At 44.1% G+C, this 27423-nt stretch overlaps 1 protein-coding gene across 2 annotated transcripts; it reads right to left on the bottom strand.

Annotated features, from left to right (window-relative positions):
* Window positions 1–455: 455 nt before the first annotated feature.
* Window positions 456–23753, bottom strand: LOC102085171 (glycerol-3-phosphate acyltransferase 3). 2 transcript variants are annotated; one of them, XM_065061857.1, is made up of 12 exons: window positions 23523–23753; window positions 13412–13484; window positions 7644–7914; window positions 7055–7129; window positions 6468–6557; window positions 6166–6259; window positions 5633–5748; window positions 4014–4069; window positions 3448–3533; window positions 2773–2901; window positions 2220–2299; window positions 456–1643 (listed from the first exon to the last, which is right to left on the bottom strand). In XM_065061857.1, the coding sequence occupies exons 1-12, from the start codon at window positions 23664–23666 to the stop codon at window positions 1517–1519; spliced, it is 1341 nt and encodes a 446-aa protein (XP_064917929.1). In that variant the 5' UTR covers window positions 23667–23753; the 3' UTR covers window positions 456–1516. The 2 variants fall into 2 exon arrangements, with proteins under 2 accessions (XP_064917929.1, XP_064917931.1); XM_065061859.1 differs by having other exon boundaries at window positions 22663–23527.
* Between the last annotated feature and the right edge of the window lie 3670 nt (window positions 23754–27423).

The following is a 27423-nucleotide window of genomic DNA, read 5'->3' as shown; positions in this document are numbered from 1 at the left end:
CTGTTCTAATCAGATTTTTAAAAAAATCTGTTACCAGTTGTGGAACAGTAATTGATTTTTCTTTTCAGCATTAACTTGAAAATCTCTTTGCTACATGAAAAGACTACTTACAAATGAACTCACAGTTTGTTACAAACCTAGAAGCTCATAGTTGTTTTCCAGTTAATTATAGATTCATTAGTTGAATCTCCCTGATGTGACTTCACGTTCTAATTTCAAGTTCAGTCTGCATGATGAATCACTCCTACTCTAGATAGGAGAAACACTAACTTAGAGTCTGAGGGCAGAAAATAAAAAAAGGAGAAAACTCAGGTTACAATCAGGTAAGAGCTCAACTACAATTGGTCCTTTATGTCACAGTGACTGAAGTATCCATTACCCTAATTTTAAGTTTTGAGAAAGTATAACCTTTTTACTCACATTTAGAGAAGAGTATAAATGCCACACAAGACCCATTAGAAATATAAAATTTATTTCTCTTTACATTAAGACAGCAATATATTGCAGATTTGAACATGCCACATCTTGCATCATAGGTGACTCATGGATCCTATGTTTATATTATACTTGTGATAGCTATTGCTAGCCCAGATCAACACAAAATGTTGTTTCTGGGGTGAATATCTTGAGATCATTAAGCTGTTAGCAGCAATTTATATAGAAGGGTAGTCTTGAACACCTACTTTGTAAAAATTCATCTGTCATAGCCTATATTCTCCAGCTGCTTACTGTATCTCACCTTTACAGCTCCAGATCTCAAGAAAGCAATTTCAACAGTAGCAGTGGAAAGGGAGATTGAGGACTTGCCCCTTCCCTCAGGCAGCAGTTCTCAGTAAAGGTAATACCATGTTATAAGGCCACCAAATTCCTTGTGGTCTTTGAACTGTGATTTTGGCAGGGCAGCTCCTTTCCTATTCTTTAGGGTCTGCAGCCCTTACTTCCCTTCCCCCCTTGCACATCCAGGTGCAAGCTAACCACAAGAGTCAGCCTTACAGTTCTGACGACATCCTAAAACGTTATTTAAGTCATCTACAACTAAAAGTCTGTGAGCAACAGGAAAAAAGACAAAACTATTATGTTTAAAGCTTCCAAGTACCATGAACAAGAGGTATCTTCACAACCAGTGTCCTGGCAACATGTTCAGTGTTCTTCCTTTCATTCTTAAAAGCTCAGAAAAACCATGCTGTTTTTACCCTTTTGTCCCTCAACTCTCCACACATTCAGCTCAAGAACACCAGGAGCTGCAGTGCATCATCATGAGGAGAGGCAGGGGAGTGAGAAGAATGAAAAGGCAGGAAGAGATTCAGAGACACTGCCCTTGGCAGGCTCTGCACCAGCCATACCGAGAATATGCCTACATGACATGGGATTTTGTTGCTCTGGTTTTTGTGGTGTTTGGGGTTTTTTTTTGTTGTTGTTGTTGTTTTTGTGTGTTTCTTTTGTTTTGTTGTTTTAATTAAAAAAAAACAATCCTGCTAAGGCTGGTTGTGCAAAATTACTTTTCAAGAACCACCACTCAGTCTGACTCTGTTCCTGTAGACAGACTTCCTATTGATCCATTTCTCACTAGCATCTTGCTGTAGTTTTTCTGTTGTTCTTCTTTGAAAGTATCTTTGACTTTTGCTCTTTTCAGACCTCCATCCCTGAAACAGAGCAAGACAAAAAAGTAACCCATCACAATTGCTACTGCTGTTATCAAACTATATTATATTAACTATCTTGGTCAACTCTAGAGTCTTAACCTAAAAGCTTATTAAGAAGGCTTTTACATCGAGGTTTAAGTTTATTAAAACAAAATCTACCTTAGCTTCACTTCTACTCCTTAACCTCCACATGAGTCTCAACATCTGAAACAAGTGCAACAGGGCTCTCCTCAGAAGCATCAAGCCTTACGTGAAAAGGTGAAACTCACTGCATGAGAGCTGCATGCTCCAAATACTATATGCATTGGGTTTTGTTTGTTTGTCAGGTTTTTTGGTTGTTTGGGTTGTTTGTTTTGGGCTTTTTTTATCAGTTTGTTTGTTTGTTTCACAGGGTTGCATTTGGTTGGTTTGGTCTTTTCACTTTCACATACAGACACATTAAGTTACTCCCTCGTTTTCTCCCAAGGGTAATAAAGTTATGTTGAATGTTATCTGTCACAAAGCTAAAGGAGGAAGCACCTCTCAGTCAAAGCCTACCAACAGTTTGTCAAGTTGAATAAGGATAGCATCACTCACCAGGGAAGTTCAGTCAGTCCTCCTTGGCGAGCAATGGCTGATTTCACTCTGTTGGCAAACTGAACAGCATCTTCACCTTCCTTCAAGGGTTGCAAATTTGACATAATAAAGCAGAAAGAAGTGAATTGAAATATTTCTATGACATTTTTCATCTGCTGCCTCATCAAATCAACTCACCGACAAACAATCCATCCCTCAACAGGTCAACACAATCTGAGGTTACAATGTGATAATTTACCTCATTTTTTCCCCTAAAGTGTTAAAATTCAGGGAAAACTTTTCTCCAATGGAATGGAGCATTAACAGCATTGCTATTGTGAAGAGCAGCATACTTACTGCTGCCCTTTGTTTATTTGATGCACTGCTGCTAAAGCTGCATCAGGAAAAGCTAAGTCAAATCATGCAAAGCCAACATAACTGAAGTCCAATATAAAACTCCAATTTGAAGACACGGAGTGGGAGGTTGCGGTTTTGGGGGAAAAAAAAATTGTGAAAAGAAGCACTTGCAGACACAGGTTCTTAAATAGTGATTAGCCAAACAATGCTAGATTACCTTTCTAACCATTGGTGGCAGGTACCACACATTGCAAACGATGGCCCAGCTCGTCATTATTCGCAGCAGATAGCTCACAAGGTTATATTTGCTGCTGTTCCAGAATGCATCTCCAAACTGAGGATCATACTGCAAGGGATCACAAAAACAAATGATACTAAATGATAAATAAAATCCTTTCCCCATAGACCATTACAGCCTGCCTCACACCTGAGGTGGATGCTTTCAGTCACAGGCCAGTCATAAAATTCACAGTTAACACATTTGCTTAGAATGAGGCTTTACAAAACTGAGCCTGTGCTTCTAAGTGCTGCTTGTGATTACAGGACAGAACCAGCAGAAAACATCACTTATTTGCCCAAATAGCCAAAAAAGCTACCTCTGCTGCAAGTTGCATACGTCCCTTCAGCACTGGGAAGGACTATAGCTGATCTCTCTTTCTTCCAGATTTCTGGAGGAAGAAGCTGACCCCACCAGGTCCCACCAGCCATGCCCCACAGGCTTAAGGACTTCCCTTTCTCATTTCAGCCATTGATAGTCCAGAAGTTGACCACAGCAGGTGGCCCACTACCAGAGCTCTTGTGCTTTCATTAGCAGCTGTAGTGAGACAGCTTCCTACTGCCTTGACAACAGACTTCAAACTTGGAAATTCAGCAGCCAGCTATTTCCACTTACTTTGATTGCAACAGGATAGATTGTGCCTCCTATTTCAAAGCTCCCCTTCTTGAACATCATCACAGATGTATTGTTTATGCAGGTGCCTGTCCAGAAGAGAAACTGAGCCATTACTTCACACAGTCCAACACATTTCAGTAGCAACACCAACACATCGGTCTTACACTCACTGAGGAGCAAATGCATGCCCTTTGCATGTAAGTTAAGCATCTCTCCTCAGGTGCTTTCGTTATTTGTGTCGTGACTGACTCCCTGAACAAAGCCAGGACACAAGTGAAACAAAAAGCACAAGGCTGAGGTTAGATCTGTAGAACAGTGAATTGATATTCACAGGGTAAAATAAAGGTTCTTCACATTTTTCAGCCTACAGATTCTGCCAGGAGACCCAACATCCAGGGCAAGTACTGTGTTGTCTTCATGGAATCTCATATTAAAGATGAAAACCAGGAAAATGCTAATAAAATGTAATCCAGAAGTTAAAATACATTTGAGCACCAGAAGCCATGAAAAGAGAAAAGGGATGACATCTACACTGAATGGAGATGAGGAACAGTTTAGCTTCTTACCTTCTGGAAAAATTAAGATTGGGAGTTTGCTCTTATCTGCCACGTGTTCTCTGAGTCTGTGGAAGCAGAAGAAAAGCTTAAAAAATAACTCCTTTCCACTCTTCTTTCCTCATGCAAATGCATTCAAAATATATTTACTTATAAAATATTTTACTTTTAAAAATATAACACATTTGTTTGAAATCAAATAATTTGCTAGAGTTAGGTTATGGTTGGACTCTATCTTGAGGGTCTCTTCCAACGAGAATGATTCTATGATTGTACTGGATACAAATTTGTACTTGCCTTTCTGTTTCTCACAAAGCTGAAGCTTTGTGCAAGCCACCACTTGAGCATCTGGCAATTTACACCAAGGCAACATCCTGTTTTCTTTCCTGCAGGCTATTTTATTAATGACTGTCAGGAAAACCGATAAATGTATGCCATTAAGATGGTCCACTGAACTCCCATCAACTAAACTTGGAAGTAAGAAAAAAAAAAATATCTTGTGCAGTGGTTCATCTAGGTTCTGCTTATTTAACAGCAGATTTCTTAAAAGAAGGGCTCCTAAATACCTATAGCTCACACTACTTGAATAACATTTGGATGACTTGGCAAAGCTGTCCTGCTGTGCAGAGGGCCAATGAGGTGGTAAAGTTAACCTGTCAAAAGTAGCCTAGAAGTTCTTTCAAAATTAGGAGGAATTTCTGTCACTGTACTACAGTGTTCATGGTTATGCCTGCAGAAAACTGCCTTTTTTAGCAGCTCAGTCTTATAACTAGACACATTCTTCCCCCTTACCCAAACAAGTAAAGCTTGTTATTTCCAGAAGCTCCCAACTTCAAATGAAGATTAAACAGTTTGTGCCACAGAAAACTACTTTTTCCATGAGTATTTCTCTTCAACAGAAAGTCCCAGAATTTTAAGTATCTTCACATCCTTTCAAAATGCGTATCTGAATTGATCAGATATTAGTTATTATGCTAATAGCTACCCAAATTAGATGTTTTGTGACAGTCTGCTGCAATCCAAACCTTACCAGAGCCTTTGGTCTGAACTTTTTCACCCTGTATAAACTTTTCAAGCCTTCCTTGGTGACCTGGGAACATGACACATTGCCCACAGTCTACTGTATCAAAGCCCACACAAGCAACCATGGTTGGGTCATTCTGAATTATCCGGTTTGCTGCATACCCCCCTTCAATTCACTCCAAGAACTGCTGCTGAGCCATTACTACACTGCTTGCTTCTGCTCCTGCCTACATGTACTCATTTGCAATACCCTGCATCATTCCAGCCTACATGGAACTACAGCTAACTCATATCCCTGTGATTTGCATTTATAAGCAGCAGTCACCATTTGGAATAAGACAACTAGATATGACCCATGCCAAAAGGTGATGTTTTCACAAGGTCTGTTGCCCTCTCAGGATCCCAAGGTTCCAAGTTCCCCATTTCCCATCGCAACCTCCTCGGCTTCTCAGGCTTCTGATTTTCCAAAGCTTTACTTCCTCATCTGGGTCTCTGATTGTTCAATGACTCTTCAGGGATTATATACCCAGAGGTGGCCTGTCCAGCATCGGTAGGTAGCAAAGTGACACTATCAGCATTGCGATCCCCAGCTCCAACGCACACCTCACCTTTTTGTCACTAGATGGCGGTCTTTGATTTCTGAGCGTTCAAACCAAACGTGAGGACAGGCCTTGACTGTGGCGCTCTGAATGACTCCCATCAGTCCACCGTGAACCTGGCCAACCTGCAAGCCCAAGAAGGCACATCAGCATATGAGACACCTGAAAAGCAGAACTTCCTCTCCTGCCCCCTCAAAAAAAAGACCACAAACATACAGGAGGCTGCAAACGAGGACTGGGCAGTGCCCACAAAAACTATTAAAATGCATTCACTTGAAAGGATCTACACACATGCACGGAAGCGTATCTCAAGTATTTCACCAGATGAAGAGCCTAGCACTGACACTGCCGGGACAATTTCACCAGCACCTAACTTGCAGTCCGGCTTCAACATAATTTATACTTTTCCCCGGTTACTAGTGCTCAAGTTAACACCTCTGCTGTGAAATTAAGTACAGGACCCCACAACCAATACCCCACAAGTCTTTCCCTTTCCTGGCTTCTCTCTCTCTCTGCTATGGTCATCATGGATCTCCTCATACCATGGCATAGCATCCATCATTTGTCAAAATGATCACATCTATCGGTGATGTGTGGTTGGCAACACAAATCCCTCCTTTCTGAGGTTTGTTTTCCCTGCAATTACAAAATTATTTTTGTTAGACTACTAGCACACTAAGCACCACATTACACACACAACAGTTCCCATAAAACTGGCAGGTGAGTCAGTATCTAGTGTGACATTAACCCACAGGTCAGGAAAGAACTGCCCCATTTCAAATGGGATACTCACACATAAGTAAGTATACACACACTCTTGCTATCATAACATCAGCTCACTCACTTGTTATGGTAATGGATAGTACCAGACAGAGCTCTGACAAGGATCCGGGAGCACGTGAGGTGGACCACTTCACTCAGATAGTCTTTCACACTGAAAGAAATTACAGGCATCTGGAGCATCCTGGAAAGCAACTAGACACACAATATTCTCCAGTCTACTCAACATAACTAAGGGCTGAAATATTTTCCTGATGTTCTAGAGCACAGAGGAATATTCCCAGCTCTCCCACTCACTACAGCAGCTCAGTCAAGACATGTCCTACCCTTAGTGTCACTTACCTAGACAAGGCTGTCATCTCCTCACTAGGTACTTTTTATCTCAGCACCATTATCTTCCCTACAATGCTCCCTTTGAGTCTCTCATGACAGCAAGAAGAGACCATTAGAAAACATCAACCTCAGTGGCAAGCCTAGCAAGAAGCCACTGTCAGCCCAAGTTCAAAATGCTACCAAAAGCAAGGTGACAAGTTTGTGGAGTGGACTGTCAGCAGTCTATCACTTGTAAAATCTGTCCAGTCTTAACCTTGAGCTGTTTGCACTGAGGCAATTTGGCAAGTTCATCCCTCGCACACCACACACAGTACCTACCTGCTATTTGGCAGCTGTCCTACTATTGTTGTCCCCACAATCATTGAGGTAATCCCAATGGCAGCAAGGGTAAAGCTACAGGCAAAACAGACATTAAATCAAAATAAGTAGGTTTTCTCATTTTAATACCAATTTCCCATTCAAAATGGAAAGGGATCGCAGGAATTTAACTATTGCTCAGATATGTGACACATCCAGTTCTCTTTAACTCAATAATTCCCTGACACATGGTTCAAAATCATGGTCTAGCAAAGGCAGCAGATTCAGGTACCCCAATGCATATAGTGTCAGGGTTCAGTTGAGAGTTTGAGAGTTTGCCCAACTTAAACTTATTTTGCCAATGCACATGACTCAGGGGAAGCATCCACAGAAAATATAACTGTAGTTCTCATCTACTCTCCACAGTAAATAGCAAGATAAAAATGTGCTGAATGGCTTCTTAACCATTTAAAGAAGAGTTTAAGCCAGCTCATCTTCTGTATCTGCTAATGCTGCATTTGGATTTAAAAAGCTGAGGTGACGCTACCTGAGAAAATGCACATTCACATGTTCCCAGACTGTGAAAATCCCTCAGCATCCCCGAGCTTACCGCAGGGGCAGGAGAAGGCAGTACCGCACTATCACCCCAATGACCCACACAACAGTCAGCCGCAGGCTGACGTAGTGGAAGTTGACATTAGTCCTTGTGAGGAGATTCCAGGAGACCAGTTCTTCAGAGGAAAACCTTTGTGTGACTTCATCTTCCACAATGGCCTCAAACCCTTTTCTGCAGAAGTAGAATATGTCAGAGAATTCAAATTCTACTCGATGCAGATGCTCAATTTCTTTTTCCATAGGTGTTTCGTCTCTTTCAATGATACCTTGGGAAAGAAAGGGTAACCACATGAGGAAATAATTCTATTATAGCGATAGTCATCTTCCAAATCATTTGCCGCTCTGCATTGCTCCAGGAAACTGTCAGAGCTCCTCCTATGATAAAGATATCAAATAGACTCTAGCCAGTTCTAGCTCCCCCCTTCCTCATGTGAACACTTTGAGCTGCAAATAGATCAAGCTCTGTTTCCTACTGGACACGAATAAAGAAGGCAAACCCTTTCTCACCATTTGATAAGTCCCCAACTCAGAAACTTTATGCAAGACTATCTTTTATTTCCCCGGAAAATCAAGTGAGAACTTGGCCTCTCCATTCCCTTCTCATGCTGCTCTGTATATTTAAGGGCATTCAGTCTCCTCCATGGAGGCCACCTAGCAGGGTTCCACAGGGATCCATCTTAGGTCCAGCACTCTTTAATGTCTTCATAAACGACTTAGACTCAGGACTTGAGGGAATACTTAGTAAGCTTGCTGATGACACAAAATTGGGAGGAGCTGTTGGCACTCTTGAGGGCAGAGAGGCCCTGCAGAAGGATCTGGACAAATTGGAGAACTGGGCAATTGCCAACCACATGAAGTTCAACAAGAGCAAATGCCAGATTTTGCACCTGGAACACAACAACTCTGGCTGTACATACAGACCGGGGAAAGAGATGCTGGAAAGCAGCTCCGTGGAGAAGGATCTGGGGGTTCTGGTTGACGGCAAGTTGTATATGAGCCAACAGTTGGCCCCTGGCAGACAAGAGGGCCAATATGTCCTAGGGTGCACCAGGCACAGCATTGCCAGGCAGGCAAGGGAGGTGATTGTCCCGCTCTGCACTGGTGCAGCCTCACCTGGAACACTGTGTGCAGCTCTGAGTGCCACAGGATAGAAAAATGCAGTAAGCTACTGGAGAGTGTCCAGAAGAGGGCTACAAAGTTGGTGAAGGGTTTGGAGAGGAAGCCGTATGAGGAGCAGCTAAAGTCACTTGGTTTGCGCAGCCTGGAGAAGAGGAGACTAGGAGGAGACCTCATCGCAGCTACAGCTTCCTCAACAAGGGGAGGAGGAAGGGCAGGTGCCCTTTGGTGACCAATGACAGAACCCAAGGGAATGGCAGGAAGATGTGCCAGGGAAGGTTTAGGTTGGACACTGGGAAAAGGTTCTTCACCCAGAGGGTGGTGGAGCACTGGAACAGGCTCCCCAAGGAGGTGTCACAGCCCCAAGCCTGACAGTGTTCAAGAAGAGACTGGACAATACCCTCAGACACACAGTGTGAACTGTGAGGTTGTCATATGCAGGGACAGGAGTTGGACGTGATCCCTGTGGGTCCCTTCCAACTCAGGACACTATGATTCTCCCTGTTCCCTAGGTCCATCTCTTGTCAGGCATTCTGGCTTCCCACAGCCACACCCAGCTGAGACATGCTCTGCTGCTACCTGCCAAAGCCCCAGACTGCAACAGCTACCTGACATCTGCACACAGACCAGCTTTGAAAAAAACTCACCTGCCTTCCTTCACAACACAAGCCTTTCCTATAAGCACAGACAGGACCATACTATTTTTTATTTTAGTGTAAATTAAACAAATAAAAACCCTCTGAAAAAAACAAAGTCAAAGCAGGCTGTGTCTAAAGGTGCCTTAATGTAATTTATTTGGCACTAACAGCTGTGTTTCAGCTGAAATCTGCCCACATAATGCCTGGCAATAGCAAAGAAACCTGAAGAGTTTTTTTCACTATAAATGGCAAGTATGCCCTCTCCCCTCCTTTTTTGTTTTTTATGCTTACAGTCTGATAAGCACAAATTTCTCATTTACATTTTCAAAGGCAAGGTCAAATTGTGTAAGCTAAATCTAAAGATCAAGTAGCTACTTTCTGGTAAGCTAATCTGGCTCCAGAAAATGATGACTGCAGAAATCTAGAATAACATTTGACCAGAACAACTGTCCCCTGAGACACCCAACTAGGATTACAGAGGTCCAAGTTCAGGTTGCCACTCCATCAGACATCCTCTGATAAATTGCATAATCTGTGTCTCAATGTTGAGATTAAAAAAAAAATGGGAAAGGAGAAAGCATCCAACTGTTTTAAGCTACCAGGCACTTTCCCACAAATACTCACCCCCCCGTGTGGAAATCTGCATCCCATGGAGGCCTTGCCAGCAGGAAAACCTCCGTGAATATATTTGCTGTGCAAATCACGTGCAACGTTTAAACTACAAGTGACACGGAAAATGTTTCTGTTGCACTGTAGCATACACATGGGATCACACAATAAGCTCCAAGATATGAGTCCCACAATTCACTGAGGTAAACACTGAAGAACAACATGCAAGACAGATGTCACACTGCAACAAAAACTACTGGCACCTTCAGATCTGAAATTGGCAGCCACGACCTAGAATCCCACCAGCAGACTATCTCACAGTGCATTGTCTCATCACTAGCCTATAAATATAAACTGTTAGTATGGCACACTCAAGCACCCGCATGCCCTTCAGGACCTAAACTATACAAACGCACATCACATCAAACATTTAGCTGGATGGACTACGCTTGTGTCATATTTTAAACCCAAACCAGAGCTCTAGTTTGTGATTCAATTCTTCTCTCAGTCAATTCCTTAAACCTCTGAGTTGTGAAACATCCAGGACTGTGGGCGAGCCAGCCCAGGCTGTCTGCCCTGTGCTGCAGGTGGGGTGCGAGACAAGTTGTAGCCAAGAAACGGGCCAAAAACAGGTCCATCCCCCATCACACTAGCACCACTCTTCTCTCCAGTTCCCAGGAGAATTCTGAATGTTTCCTCCTTTCCTGGACCCCAGTTCAGCATCAGCCAAGCAGGTGCTTACCCTGCCTCCTCATTCTTGGCTGAATCCAGCCCAGGATTCACATTCAACACGCTGCTGGCACAGTCAAGATAGCATGGCTGTAACATAATGTCTCCCTGTGCTGTCATTGGTCACAGGACACCCCCATGTGCAAGCAGCCTTGGGACAACGTACTCCAAGCCAAGATGTCAGCCGTGCCTGAAGGTATTATGAACAGAATTAAACACATGCTGTGCAGGTGACGTATTCTACCTTCTTTTAATCAGAGGTAATATTTAATGGCCTTTACTCACTTGGCCACGGGCAGAGCTGAGTTTGCCAAAGACAGCTGAAAGGCAGCACCATGCAGGAGTACAGCAAACATCGCTCAACCAAAAGGGCCATAGCTGTCACTTTACTCAGTGTCACAGCACAAGCCCCAACCCTTTGAGCTCCCATACTCCAGGCAGTTAATTATACCGGGCTCAAACTTAACACTATCTACTTAGTCACATTATTTACATAAGCCTTTCTTGTAATGGATGTCACTTTCAAAACTCTGACTCAAGAGCGTTTGTGTATTTAAGCCCATCAACTTGAAGTGGACTGCCTTTTGACACAACCAACAGCCTCACAAAAAGCTGAGAGCTGGTTATTCAGCTGCAATGAGATAGACAACCACCCACCAAGAATCTGCTCAGCCAACAGCCACCACTGGGCCCAACACATAAACACACTGCCCTCCAACACAGAGGGACCTTGAGGTGACAGCACCAAGTAATTGCCCATGAGGCAACTATATCAGCCAACATGTTTCTTGAGACTATTCCTTCTCACACCACCAACACAGGGCCACTGGCTGCCATTTCTGTCACCAGATGTGAAATAACACTGGATTTGGTATTGCAGAGAGAGGTGGTGTCTCCTCAGTCACGCTCTCGCTGAGGCCCTCTAAGGACCCTGAAGGTGCACAAGTCCATGGGACCTAATGAGATGCATCTGTGGGAACTGCTGGTAGATGAAGTTGCTAAGCCACTATACACCATATTTGAGAAAGCATGGCAGTCCACTGACTGGAAAAGTGGACACAACTCCCCTTTTTAAAAAGGAGAAAAAAGGAAGACCTGGGGAAGTAAGGCCAGTCAGTCTTACCTCTGTGCCTGGCAAGATCATGGAGCAGATCCTCCTGGAACCTATGCTAAAGCACAGGGAAAATAACGGCAGACTGCTGATAGCCAACATGGCTTCACTAAGGGCAAATTGTGCCTGACAAATTGGGTGGCCTTCTATGACATGGTTACAGTGTTGGTAGACAAGGAAAAAAGCAACTGACAGCATCTACCTGGATTTGTGCAAAGCATCTGACGCCGACCCACATGACATCCTTGTCGCTAAATTGGAGAGACATTGATTCAATGGATGGACCACTTGGTGGATCAGGAATTGGCTGGATGGTTGCACTGAAAAGACCTGTGGTCAATGGCTTGTGGTCAAAGTGTCCCAAGTGGACATCAGTGATAAGTGGCATTCCTCAGGGGTCAGTATTGGGATTGGCACCATTTAACATCTTTGTCTGCGACATGGACAGTGGAACTGAGATTACCCTCAATAAGTTTGCTGAGGACACCGAACTGTGTGGTGCAGTCAACATGCTGGAGGAAAGGGATGCCATCCAGAGTGACCATGACAGGCTTGAGAGGTGGGCTTGTGCAAATTTCATGAAGTTCAACAAGGCCAAGTGCAAGGTCCTCCACATGGCTGACTCTCCCCCTGACCCTCTGCTCTGCTCTCATGGTCCCTTTTGACGCAAACTATTCGTGATCCAGACTTCTCCTGTTTCCTGGGCAAACTCAGGCTGCTTTCAGCGCACTTACAGATACTAAATCTTGCAGACAACTCTGACCTAGTACAGCCTATCATGACACGCACACAGTTTAAGTTAAGATATAGTAAAAGGACTAATTTCAAAATTAGGCTAAAGGAAGAAATATGAAGCAACTATTCAGCTATCTTTCTAAGAAGTTTGCCTGGTAAACACTGAGGTCACTCCATGGGGCAAAAGGTGAATAGCAGCAGACTGAAAAAAGGGAACACATATAACACCAAACACTTCCATCCAACAGTCCTACAGCTGGAAACAAAAAAAAAAAATAATAATAAAAAAAAAAATCACTGAGCTTGTGAAAGAACAGTGTTGTCCACTAAATATTCAGATCCTTACAGAGATTCTTAAGTGTACTCTGATTCTATTTGGACTGAGATAGTTGGCCAAACAGCCTGCAAGCAGCGACCTAAAGACAGGCTTCAAGACAGAAAAAAAAAAAAAAAACAGAAAAAAAAACACAAATCACACCAACAAGCTCACACTGTAACTTAAAAGCTTCCCTCAACTTAAAACAGTCTGCATATTAAGCTCTGCTTTGTTTTGCCCAACTTAATGTTATTTCATATCCTTCATTTCCTCATCCCTTCAATTTTTCAACCATTCAGCACAAGCCAGTAAAAGAACCGTTTCATTCTGCAGGAGCAGTTCTTGTGCCAGTAGTATTGCAAAACAATGAGATGTACCAGTAAGCTTGTAACCAACCCACCTCCTCTCCAGTTCTCTCATGCACAGATCTAACTTCTACATTTGAAAAGGACTCAGTTCACCTACTTCAGCACATCAGTCATTCATTTGACTTTACCGCAAGCTCTCACCATTAGCAGCAGGACTCTTTAGCATCTGTGGCTGTGGCTTTTTAACACCTTTTTCTATCCGTATCGTGGCCCACTGTTGAAAAGAAAGAAAACATTAATTTCACAATGTAGTATTCACTTCAGAAAAAAAAAGTTACCTAAAAAAGCAACAGTTAATCAAAGACAGGTTGTGATTTCCAAGTAATATCTCCACTAGGTAATTACTTCTCTTCTTCCTCAGGTGTGTCCACAAACCCATACAACACCACTCCTCTGAAGAAACACTGCCTGATTGTATTTAACAATAATTAAAAAAACCCACAGTGCTAGTCAGTACTTCCCAACTTTGCTTCAGAAAGGCAACTCAGAGCTCCTCAGACGTTTTGGTTCAGACACACAGCCACAAAGAACCCAACAAGCCTCTGTCAGTCTTGCTACTCACACACCAGCCACCAAGCTGTGGCCACACAAGAAGCTCCTGGAGCTGCACTGGACAAGGGCTCTTGAGAACAAAGCACTTGTTCACTTGTTCACAGAGCCGACAGACACATCACAACTCAGCTTGTATTTTTTCCAAGTTGTTTCACCATACTGAAACAAAACAAAACAAAAATGTTGTACCTGGATTAAGTGAAACTGAGGTTTGCACACAGCTAACCCTGCTAAAAACCAAAACAGCATCTGCAGCCGTTGAAAGTTTCATTAAAGTTCAGTTCTCATCAAAAGAGAATTACACACAAGATTTTTCCAAGCTGGACAAAACTGAAATTTCCCTTGACTCTGCAAGTGCTCATTTCTTGGTATTTTAGGGCTCTGAGTAGCAGAAAAAAAAGGCCAAATCACCAGCTCTACTGCACAACTGCAGAGAGCCCTTTTCCCAGCCCTTGAGCAGGGTTGCCAGCTCACTGGTGTTACCCTGCTATTTTCCAGTAGGTTGCCTGGAAGAATGAGACTGAAATAGGTGATCAAGTCACCTCTGCTCCCCAGCCAGTGTCAAAGCTTCCTGGTGGCTCTTCTCCCCACAAATCCCAGTGGCAGAACCACACGAGTGTCGAGAGACTTCCTCTCATTACCAGCCCCGATGGGACTGGAGCCAGCTTAACCTGTTCCCAGGCCAAAATGTTTCCTTGACCTTCGGCTGACTCAGTTCCAGAGAGTACTTTTAAATATCCCTTCTACCTCCTACGTCAGACACCTCATTTTTCCTGGGTTAATGATGACAACGTCTTTGCCACCCCCAAGTTTGCCCTTGACAACAGAGCAGCCATTCCACACTGGATCCTTTCCTTCCTCACATGGCAGTTTTGCCAAAGGACAGGAGGCTCAGCCAAAGAGGACTGGCTTTGTGGCCCTCCACTATGCACATTAATTCCACCCCCACACACAAGACTTAATCCTGTTTCTAGGAATACTGCTACAATAGGGAGCTCCACAACAGACAGGTAACCTGGCAGAATTAAGCTCATATCAAATGATCAGGATACTATTCTGCTCAAACCTTAACAACTTACTCTCCAGTCCCCCAGCAGTATCAAAGGCACACGCAGCATACAGATGGGCCCCACTGGTCTGCACAGAAAGGACCCAAACCACTGTTAAACCATGCAGTTTCCTCCTCTCCAACAGAGTTGTGAGGTATTTGGGGATGCAGTTCCCTTTGAAGGGTTGGTATCCTGACTTACCCTGTTATCTCTACCACAGCACTTCCCAGGAATGGCCAGGACTGCTTACTAGATCAGACCTTGCTGAATCACAATGTGTCTCACCAATGTGTTCACATCTTTTGTCAGTTCTGCTGCTGCCGAGGCAATAGCTGTTCCAGGAACCATTACTTGTAAGAGTAACTCTCTACTATCCAGCTACACGCTGTCATCAGCAGTGCTATGGCCTTAAGAAGTTCTGGGAAATACCGAAGAAAAACATTGTTCAAGAAAGAAACTATTCACAATACTTCCATTGCTGCATTTCTTCTGCTAAATAGATTTGGAGGTATAGGCAGACCAGCAAACACAATGACACAGTCATTCTCTGACCAGACTTGAACCACTGTATTCAACAAATTAAAATCTCTCCAAACAGGTAAGTCACTTATTATAGAGAAGAGCAAGGACATACTTGGCTAATGGTCTCAAGCCATATACACTACCTGAGAAAATAAAGTTTTCATCTTCCAGATCCTCTCAACCAATTAATAAAAACCTGGTGCTGCTGCCATCTTTTGCTTTGTAAAACCTGGTAGAACAGTTTCTGTTTGGTGCTCAGTAAGAGCATGCAACACATTTCACATTGCTTTTGCTACAGAAATCTTGCAGTTACAAGTGCGTTCATGCTGAAGAGTGTCAGGAAATTTGAGCCTCAGCACAAGCCAGCAATACCATGAGGACACAGGCTATTGAGACATGTTGAAAAGCTTGCAACATCCTACTGTACCACAGTATCTTTTGACACTTCACTACACAAAAGAGGCAGTGGACTTTTCCCAAAGCGAACAGAAATTACAGGGTCATGTTACTCAATTAAGTTTCTACTGCTTAGATGCTTATTCCTGCTTCCAAACAAGTCTGACTTTTGGTCCTCAGGTTCATCTAGCCAGAAGGATGCAGCACTCGACTGAGGGTGTGGCAGGGTAGGTGGAAAGACTGTAGGGGACAATGTCTTTTGTCCTCTACCCAAGACATGGGAGCACTGCCACAAGCTTTACAGCAGCATCTCATCTTGTACAAAGGTTGTACAGAGCATTCCAGGGGAGAGCTGACTTTTGTGCCACAAGTCCATAGTTAAGGCAGTTTTACTTTTGGTGCCAGGGGTTTTAAGCACGCATCATAAAAGCAGCAAAGAGGAGACACCAAGGAGGAGAGTTTGGGCATTCATAAGGGCCTACATCTACCATGTGCTACCGCATAACAGTTTTAAGTCCTCTGCATCAGCTTTCTTCTTCCCTCAATCCATCATATTTCCAAAAAGCTATGCATATATTAGCAATCAAGCAGTAAGACTTAAGTTCACATCTTTCTTACTTATCCATCCACTTATTCTCAGGCACCTGAACTAAAGGCACTATCATCAAAGCCATAATTTGAACTTTGATCAGGTGAAAAGCTTGTTTATATCCAGCTTAGAAAACAAAAGAGAGACCACACACAGCAATGTGAGTAATTCTCCTTCTTTCCTGCTAGCTAGGGATTTGCACCTTCCATCACTATTTCACCTGGTTTCTACATTGAATTACAGCTTTATGCTGCAAAGAGCTATCACAATGTAAGCTGATTCATCCCACAGAGAGTATGTATGTTAAAAATAAAAGAAGCATGCTGAAACAAAATCAAAAGCCGTGGCCTCTGTTCTGCTAGGGAGATAAGCAAAAAGCAGCCTGGCAGGTCTTTTGGATTTATCACAAATGTTAACAAATACCTAAGTGGCTTCTCCCAGCTCGCAAGCTGGTGCTGAGTAGGCAGCCTCAAGTAACTTGATGTAGACCTAAGTCTTTAGCAGGGATTCCTGAAGCAGTTTTGGGGAACAAGTATGAAACTCCAGGTTCCCGACCAGATTAAAAATATTTCTGCAGCTGGGGCTACCTATAGAACTAACATGTTAAGTCAGAAAGCAGCATGATTACAGAAACACAGAAACACCACCAAGGTCCCGATTTCAATATTTTGGTATTCAAATTGCTCAGAACAAAGTAGCTTGGATTTTTTTAATCACACATGGCATGGTCTTAAGTTGTAACACTCCACTAGGCAGATAACATATCAGCCCTTCCCTGGGAAGGCTGTCCTCCTCATCCTCCTAGAAAAGGCTTCTAACTTATCAGCACCTGAAAAACAAACACACAGCAAATCAACAGCCTATACAAAATGGCCAAAGGATCAATTTCACTTACATACTGCTGAGCAATTTCCACTTATACAGGACTTACGCAGTACTTGAGAAAGACCCAGTTAGATCTCAGAGGCAAAAATCACGTATTTACAAAAGATGTCAAAAACCATCTCATCTCCAAGTAGGCAACTATCTCCAAAACCAAGCTTGACATATTGTTTCATGAAAGCACATCTGGAGATACTTTGTTAGGATCAATCACAAGTCAAGCTATTGTGAACATTTCCAGGACTTACCCTGTTTCCCTAACAGATAGAGCTTTGCCTTTCACCCCATTATCACCTTTAAACATCACCTCTAGCTTAATAGCAATGCTTGACAATTCTTCAGAAGAGGAGACAATTATGATGATGACTGAAATCTGCAGTCACATGGTGTTAGATCACTGGTGCTCCCCTACTTAAGGGCATTGCCAGGTCACGTTCAGAGCAAAAGTTTATACGGTAGTTTAGGCGAGTGCTCCTCCTTGGAGGCTCTCCAAATCTCAGCAACAGAAGGATTTCAAAGCACCTTCCACACAATGCTACATTGTTTAAATCAGCAAAATCTGCATGCCAATTATTGGGTTGTTTTGTGTGAGGAGGAGAGGAAAACAACACCACCAAGAGGAACAACCATTTCCTGGTGAGGGTAAAAGGTCCTCTGTGGTCTCCCATGCCACCTTTTCTTCATTCGAACGGGACATCCTCCAAGCAGCTATCCAAATTTTTCTGCACACATGAGTTGTATAGCAAGTCCTTCCTGGTGGAGAGGTATCCAAAGAACAAGGAGACCAGCTCCACAGGAAAGCACAGAGGGCATCAGCAACAGAAATGCCAAGTACCTTCTTTTACACCAACTTTGTGAAGTCTTACTTTAAGGTAAGCTCTGAATACAGGTGCTGGGTTTGGGGGTTTTTTTGTTTGTTGGGTTTTTTTAGACAGCATTTGCTTACCAACAGTATCAGAAATCCCAGTGTTCACATGCTGCAAATAAGAACAGTTTTAGGTGAGGGTTGCCGACCAGTAAGATAAAGCATTAATTAGTGATGCACCCCAGCAGAGGGTAACCCCCATCTCTGCTAACCTTGAAAGGAGCTTTGACTAATTAATCTGTGGAAAACACACATAATGGCCTTCACAGGACTGGGTTCTAGGTTAATACAACACAGGAATTTACTTTAAGATGATGTAGCAGATTTGCGAAAATACTATTCCAAAAGCCGGTCCAAGCCCTGTAAACAAGGGTACGTCAGGCACATCTCCAAGACATGCTTCTTGTTAAGATCTGACCTGGCAGCCTTCAGAGTTACCCTGTCACTTCAAAGCTGTTTCTCCTCTGCCCGGTAGCCCTTGAAGGACATCAGTTACACAGATACACAGGCCTTCATTAGCACTGTGCAACATTAGTCAGCAAAGCTTACTTCAGAGGCCAGCGAGTTAAGGAGGAAACACTCAAAACCCCACAATGATTGACATATTTACAGCTTACACATTCTCCTTTTCCCTTTCCCACCCTTATACCCAGCACCACACACAAACCCGACGGTGGTTCATGGGAAGAAGCTGCAGTCTGACATACTCAGGACAGGAGATAACAGCACATCTCGCTCACCCTGCACAGCCACAACCTATGGCTTGATCACAGGCACCAAAAGGTCCTTTTGGCCCTCTCAGGTATATTATTCTCAACTTTAGGTCCACTCACACTGACAGGGTTATCTCCAATGCAAGTGCCTATGGCTTCACCTCCTAGATACCAAATAATGTTACACCCTGGTCTAGCAAAAGCACAGTCCCTGCAGGACAGCATAATAAGATACTAGAAATTGTTTCTTTTATAAGGGGCTGCTATAAAACCTGGATCAGTTACAGGGCACATAAAACACCTACAACTTCAAGCATCTGTTTTGCATTACAGCATGATTGGGAAAAAAAACACCAAAGAAATGCTTTCACTGCTAACAAAAAGCCTCACAATTGAAGAGCCTGGAGAGATCAGGGTGGGGAGAACAAGAACATCAACAAATCATTACCCCTAACAATACCCAATAAGCTAATGTTAGTTTTTGGTGAGGCTGTTTCTTAAGACAAGTGTGACCTAATAACTTCACTTCCCTCAAGCTAGCTCACTTAATATTTCACAAGTAACACACACCACAGTCTAAAAATACAAGAAATGTTTTCCTGTTAGAAAGAGCAAGCAGAGCAGTCTGTACAAGTGTTGCTGACAAGTCAGCCCTATTGTCTCAGAGTTAGGCACGCCCCAAAGAAGACAGCAGACTGGAAAAAAAGAAAAAAAAGTCACAGTATTGGAAGTAGTTCTTAAAAAGGTGAGCTGCAACCCATCAAGCAGGGATCATCACTCAGAGGGCATATCACCATCCCTACTGCCAAGTATATAGCACACCAGTCAAAGCTAGTCCTCCAGGTTTTCTACAAACCGATGGAAACAGAAAAAGATTGCTCTGTGGTAGTGGCTGCTCTCTGGGCCTTAATGCAAGATAAATCACTTCCCAAAAGACTGGAATTCTCCACTGCTTGGCAAGAGATGGCAAATGCCATGTCTGTAGGTACCTAACCAACTTCAACTCACAGAAGAGCTTATAAAAGAGGTAATGGAGTAAGACAGAAGAAAAATGAGACCAAGATGTGAAGACACACAAAATTTAAAATTGGAAGCTATCTGATGATGTTTTAAACAGGGAGAGCACACTGTGATGATTGCGAGAGGGAGTCCTCAGCATTTCAGCAATAGGAAAGATTTCTGTGGCGATGTCACAAGCGTCATCATTATAGGTGACTAACTCAGACTAGTTCCTTGTAGGAACAAACAGCTGCCAGAGATTTTTTTATAGCAGTAATCCAACATTTAAACACATGCTAACAGGGTGCCAGAGATCCTTCCACTGACGCTGAGTGGGAAGCCACAGGCAGAAGAAAGTGAGCGGTTTCCTAAAACTTTGCTTAGTTTGGCAAGGCATTTTGGAAGTTAGTGTACCATAAGGAACACCTATATGATGAAGGAAGTTGGTTTTCTAATGACAAGTGCATTCCTCTGGTAATAGCATAGTTCATAATTTTTTCTGCTCTTTTTCCCCTTATCACACACAAAAAGAGTATACATATGTAGTCCACATAAGGCTGGTTATCCTTAGGGCAGGACTTTGGGGTTAAATGCAACCCACAACACAGCTGGACAGAAGCACATCCTCAACAGTGCTGGCCATACATGCTGCATTTTGCTTAGAAGTATGTGTCTTGCCAAGGCAGCCCAGCAGAAAGAAAAAGCTATTGTGCACCAACTGATCTCCCTTGTCCATAATGTCAGATAGTCAAAGCACAAGAACACTTTGTTCTGAAAAGGAGCTTTTGCTTTCCCTTTTCTTGGACCATGCCTGCACCACTGGGCACAAGCTTCTGCCCCCCTGAAACAAGGGGGAACAGATTTATTTTTATTGGCATGAAAAAATTCAAGCACAAATCCAGTATCATCTTCAACTCGCTTCAACCATAGCCTAGACAACCGAGCAGCAGAGACTCATTTTTATATGCCTTATTTCATCTGACTTGACAGTGGACAAGCAGACATACCACAGCAAACTGTAGACTCTCCACCTACTTCGTCCTTGGACTATGGTGCCAAAGTTGATCGACTTGGACTCTCACAACAGATTAGCTCTAATAAAGCACATGCTGTTACCTGACAACACACACTGTGTAAGAAATGAGCTGCACAGTCACTGTGTCCGCCACTGTACCAACATGTGGGATATAAACTAGCAAAGCCAGAGAGCAACTTGGTATAGAGCTGGGGTGTACAAACAGTCACTACTTTGCAGACAGTTCCTGCGATCTAGCCCATCAAAGAGGCAATGAAGGTGGCAGCAGCAGTGCCGTACTGAGTGCTCTGCAGGCCCAAAGGCCCATCCTCCTGCAAAGAGAGAAGGGAGCCCACCTGGGAGATCCACAGAGAAAGCTTAAGAAAACTATGAAATCAACCTCTGTGCTGGAAAAGGTCTCAGCCAGAGACTGCAGCATTTTGCAGCTCAGCATCATCACAAAAAAAGACTACTGCTTCTCAGCAGAAAGCCTGCATTCTCAGTTGAACAGCCCAGGAAGTTTCAGACACCTGAGCAACTGCACAAGTGCAGTAGCTATGTATTTAACACTTTCCACTGTTGATATGATTTTTGGCAGGGAAAATTCAGATGCAGCAACACATATCTTCAAGGGCTTTTACAGGCAACGCCTGGAACTGGCTGGCAAACCATAAGCCTGTCTCAGGCTGCTGACCAAGACAGACTCACAAGCCAAAGAACAGGAGACATTTCACAAAAAAACCTCTTTCTTTCAGGAATTCTCCCCACGCAGGTATTCTGAGGACATAAAGACTTCACATCTCAACTTTGCCTTGCCTAAGTGGATTATTTAAGTGGATTGAGCTTTACTCTCCCCTGCAGCAAGCCAAACTTACCAGAGTCTTCTCAGAACACTTCCCAATTTGTCATTCTTTTTTTAACATATATGTACACACAATAAAATTATATATTTATATATATATAAATATTATATATATATATATATATATATATCTACATATATACGTAAAGAAAGAGAGAGCAGAATTGGGCATGTAATTCCAGAAAGTATTTCATGCAAAAGTAATGGCAACTCTCAAGTCATTATTTCCTTCCTTAATACATCAGAAGAGCTCTTACTCTGAGCCTAGCAAGTCACTGTCATCCATATGTCATCAGCTGTGTCTCCATACTTCTGCCCAAGACATTCTGAGTCACCTGTTATTGCAACATTTGATGACACTACAAAAATCATGGTTAATGATCTAAGAATGTAAATTGTGGTTAATCACAGATGAAGGCAAGTCATTCAAACCAGGCTATCTTACTAGGCTATCTGGTTTGCACCCTCAAGCCAGTGTGACCTTCACCTCCTCAGCTTCTGCTACCTGAAATTTTTTTTCTAGTAATAACTGTGTTTTCTACCCTTAACAGCTATCTGTGCACTATTTGGGCCACAGAAAGTACATTCTCACTAAAAGCCTTAAAACGTATTAACTTAAGACGCACTTAACAGGCACCATTTTTATCAGGTGGCTGGTGGTTTGTATAGCTTTTTGTTTGTTTGTTTTTAGCCAAGCACCAAGAATCTCAAAGGCACTGAAGTACATTAACAAGGTTTGACTGAAAACCTCATAGAACAAGATTAGACAAAACCTACATACTGATGTGACTACATTGCCACAGACTGTGGTCTTATGTCGTTTTACCTTTCATCCCTTACAACTGCTAGCGTTGGTTCCCATTCTACCTAAAAAAAGAGAAAAACTGAACCCACACCATTTTCACCAACCATTTTGAAACACCGGCACTAGGAGCTTCAGAAGCCCACCTTCACACTCAGATGAACTACATGCTGTCCAGAAAGCTGTTCTTTGCGAGAAGCTCACTTTCCTGGAGAATTTGAAGGAAAATGGCAAGTGATGTGCTGGACACAGTCAACTCGAACGGGAGCCCGCACCTGCCAGCATCAGGCCACGGTGCCAGGCACTGACGCCCTTCGGGAGCATGACCCAGCACCGTTCCTCCCAGGTGAGGAACTGCCGACACCAGGCAGAGACAACCGCGCCCAGGGCACGGTACAGCCTCAGGTAACAAGGTTTATTTCACACTGCTACGGGTTCTAGGAGCACACGCCAGAGTCTGCACAACCAGCAAATTCACACGGACTTGGGTTTCTGCCTCAGGGCTTGAATTCCAAAACTACAAGTGAACATGGACGATGCCTCACAGGACATAACGCACTCTATCTGCTCCATAGCCCTCGCACCCCAAGGCCGGCCGTGGGACACAGACGCTTCTCTGGGCTCCCTAGGCCCCGGGCCGGGTCTCGGGGAGGGGAAATGCCGCCTCCGTCCCCTCACACCTGCCCGCGGGGCCCTCCCGCCCTCGCCGGAGAAGTTACGCTTCCCCCAGCCGGAGGAACCCGAACCCGGCCTGCGGGGCCCACCGCGTCCCCTCAGGACGAGGCACAAATGTGCCAGCGCCACTGGGCCGAGGGGCGCTGCCGCAGAGGGTCAGCCCGGGCCGAGGGAAGAGACCCGGCCCCTCGCCTCACAGCGGCCCCAAGCGACACCTCAGCGGGGGTCGCCATTTTGGAGTCCCCCGAGCGGCGGGACGCGCCCCGCGGGGCGCCCCTCACCCCGTGTGAGGGACAGCGGCCGGGCTGAGGAGACGGCGGCCCCCGCCTACCTCCAGCGTCTTCACCAGGACCCACATGTAGGCCTCGGAGATGCCCAGCGAGATGCCCAGCGCCGAAGGCAGCACGATGAGGGCGAACACCAGCGCCAGCCACACCGCGCCCACCCGCGCCGCCGCCGAGCCCAGCTCCTCCATGACGGGCAGCGCCCGGCAACGCCGTCCGTGCTGCTGAGGAGGCGGGCACCCCCGCCCGCCGCCCTAAAGCCGCGCAGCCACCCCCGGCCCGCCCCGCCCCGCCTGCCCGGGGCCGGGCAAGGACAGCGAAGGGGCGGGGGGACAGCACCTTCCCGCCGCCGTGTGAAGTCCGTGGGGCTATAAGGTGGTTTATTTAGGTAGATGTTTCTATAGGGAGTGTCTGCTTTTAAAGAGGAACCACGGGTGCTTCATGGACGAGCACGTCCTTCTGGAAGCACAGGGCGAAGGGACATGGGGCCTCGCCGTGGGAGGTGATGTTCGGGGAAGAGGAAGGTGTCTAAAACGGACCACATCCACGCTAAAAACTCCTTCTGTGGGAAAAACGGCTCCTAGAGATCTGGAGGGGAGGGGGGCTCATGCTGACAGCCGTGCTGCCGCAGCTGTGGCACTCAGCAGGTGCATGTGCAGGAGAGCCATGGGAGGAATGTTTATACTCATGTATCTATATCGCAAGGGTGGGTGTCAAGAGGATGGGACCAGACTCCTTTAACTGGTGCCCAGTAATAGGATGAGGGGCAACGGGCACAGACTAAAACACAGGAGGTTGCATCTGAACATGGGGAGAAACTTCTTTCCTTTGAGGGTGCCAGAGCACTGGAACAGGCTGCCCAGAGAGGTTGTGGAGTCTCCTTCTCTGGAGACATTAAAACCCCACCTGGACACATTCCTGTGTGATCTGTTCTAGGTGACCCTGCTTTAGCAGGTGGGTTGGACCAGATGATCTCCAACCCCAGCCACTCTGTGATTGTGTGAAGCTCTGTCACAGTAGCTGGGGATGTGAAGGAGAAAAGGCAAACCAGGGACATCTCCTGGATCTGTGACCAGTGAAGCAGGCGAAATTTTAAAGAGGGACGAGTTCTTTGCTTCAGCTATAAATTGGGGAGAGGGATTCACTGAGGGACCAGCCCCAAGGCTACGGGACCAGGCACTGGGTGCACATGTCAAAAGAAATAAAACGTTGTGGAAACTAGCTAGAGGAGGGTCTATCTGCCCAGGCCTGAAGGTCAGCAGTTGTAGAGCAGTTGGTGTGCTGAGAAAGTAGTGTTAGCAGAAAGAGGCTGAAGTAGAAGAGGGATGGCAGCCCTGCCAAAGCATCGTGAGGGAAGAACATTTTCTTGCAGGAAAAAGGCTGTCAGTGTAATGTCTGCATGCAGCATCCATAGGCATCTTCTAGAAAAGGGACAGTTGATTTCCATCTTGGTATTTGAGAGGTCAGAAATGTATCTAAGAGCCAAGTCCATTGGAAAAACTAGAATTAGACTCCAAGGCCCTAAGAACTATTTCCAGGAGGGTCATGTGGACTAGGGTGTGGGATACTGGCTCCTATTTTTGGCTCTGGCACTTCATCATCTGAGACAAGTCTCCTCTGCTCTCACCGTCTCACTTCTGCTCCCACTCATCCAGTTGGATAATTTCTCTGAGGCAGCAACAGGATGATCCCTCAATGGGCACAACAACCACAGAAACAACCTGGGATCTTCAACCAGCACTTAAGTGTTTTTATCCCCCTAAGTGTTTAGTTGTGATCATGCCCAAAACATGCAGTTAGGACTGAAGGCAGTAGCCTGTCAGTGCCATATACACGTGAACACAAAAGCTGTACTACAAGTAGTTTTCAAACATTACAGGGATGCATGGATCCAAGTCAATTAAGAATGCCCAAAGTCTGGAACAGAAACACATCAAAAGGACATTACTTTCCAAACTGAGTACTCTTCACAGCACACACACCTGTGAGTAGCTTGTTTTAAATTTGTATTTTGTCTGTTGCTTCGCAAGCAAAAAGTGATACAGGGCATTTAGTATTTGCTCATGAATTTTCATCTTGCAGGCAAAAGGCAGAGGCCAAAGGGGGTGTTTGCTTTGTTTGCTTTTACCTGGCATTAAGGAGCAGGAGTCTCCATCCAAAGGACAGATGAAGCCCAGGGAGAAACAGTGTAAACTGTTTAGCTCTTGAGGAAAACAATACAGTTTTCACAGTAACATATCACACATTTCACCTCCACTACGTTTCAGTATCTTCATTGAGATAGTAACATCTAAAATTGCCAGCTGAAGCAAGCACTGCTACATAGATAGTCCCATGCAAGGCAAAGTCTTATGTGTTTGATCACAAGAACCCTAAAAACTGAAAATAAAGAATTTGTTTGGCTTAGACCATGTGCTTGTTGGCCTTTCTTTTAGTAAAACGCAGACATGTCTTGACTTAGCACAGTGTATGTGAAATTTGGTGGCACATGGCAAATTCCTGAGTCACAGGAGCTGAAATCCATCGCTGTTCCTGAAGCATCAGAAGAAAATTCTGGAGACATCTAGTTGTAACATTTCTCTCATGGAATTAAGGCATTGCTTTTCCGCTGCAACAGCCTGACTATTGTACCTACTACTGCTGTCTGCAAGCTCCATAAACAAATAGTAGGAATAAGCAATCTCCACTAACATTTGTGTTTTGGACCAGGGGAAGATGACTGTTTTGTCTCTCATTATACACCAGTGGGGCAAAAAACACCAGCAAAAAGGAATTTTGGAGGGAGGCAACTTTAGGCACAGCCAGCCAATCTCTATAAACTGAAGTGGGATGGAGGAAAGACTCACATGAAAAAAGCAACTTATTTTACTGTATCGACGTTTCCCCTCCACACTTGCATCAATAATTCACAAAGCCATCAATGTTAAATTGGAAAAAAATAATTGTGTTCTTGAGTTCGTTGAATAACCACCTTCTCTGGCTGGGTCAGCAGAGAAGAAACATGCTTGCTATCCCAACAGCCTCCTCCTAGAGCTGCTGGCAAAGTCCTATCGCAGATGTGCTGAAGTTCATCCTTTGCAGTTATTTGCACTCACATCACAGAAAAACTGGCTGTTAGCTGCAAAAACTCTTGACATTTAAAAAAACAAAAAACAAAAACAAACCAGCTTGCTTGCTTTGCCAAGTGGCCTTTGTCTTTTACAAGATAGAACGGTTATAAACCACTGATGGCTTATCTACTGATAAATTAGTTTCAACTTAATTCCAGCAATCACATTTTATTTGTTTGCTTTCTAGCCTCTGAGAACATACAATTTCTCTGCTTTACTTTTACCAGTGGGCCTGTTTCTCCAAGAGAGGACAACTTTTTTCTTTCAAGCACTAAGATCATGGCTTCAGCAAGGGTAAGGCACGATTCCACAGAAGACACAGAAAAAGTAGTAATTTTAACCATTTTTCCATGCTTTCATTTTTTGAAGGCTTATTTTATGTGCACAGGCTACATGTAGTCATACTTTATAGGGGAGTATTTTCCGATTAAAACTACAAACTGTGAGAAAGAAACATCCCTATAGAACATATCAGAGTTGATAAACCTGGAAGAAAAAATTTTCATAGAAGCATATTTTTCAATTTATTTCACAAAGTACAGTGCATGCAAAAAAAGCTTCAGTTGCAATTATATGCTTCAAGTTTATCTAAACCAGTTGCTCCAAATGGATCCAAAAAGTTTTGGTTTGTTTTTTAACTTTGTGAGAAATTATACTGATTCTTAATTTTTGTTCTGTCAACACCAGTAACAATGTATTTTTATGACCGTAGTAAGAACACGTTTGCAGTTATTGCCTTAATATGCACAGCTATGTAATGTAACGCGTGATTTTGACAGAGGATTGGATTCAGTAAAAGACTGGGGAAAAGCATGTGTAAAATTCTCATCAATCTTAC

This window comes from Columba livia, chromosome 4 (genome assembly GCF_036013475.1).
Source record: "Columba livia isolate bColLiv1 breed racing homer chromosome 4, bColLiv1.pat.W.v2, whole genome shotgun sequence".
Lineage (NCBI taxonomy): Eukaryota > Metazoa > Chordata > Aves > Columbiformes > Columbidae > Columba > Columba livia.
This window is presented reverse-complemented; position numbering and strand designations above follow the sequence as displayed.

What these genes read in the sequence shown, in the direction of transcription:
- LOC102085171 (XM_065061857.1), bottom strand. Translation starts at nt 23,666, where the DNA reads ATGGAGGAGCTGGGCTCGGCGGCGGCGCGGGTGGGCGCGGTGTGGCTG. An exon ending in AAAGAGTCCTGCTGCTAATG is followed by an intron (nt 7,915 to 13,411) that starts GTGAGAGCTTGC and finishes TTCTTTCCCAAG; the next exon opens with GTATCATTGAAAGAGACGAA. An exon ending in ACTATCCATTACCATAACAA is followed by an intron (nt 6,260 to 6,467) that starts GTGAGTGAGCTG and finishes TTGTAATTGCAG; the next exon opens with GGAAAACAAACCTCAGAAAG.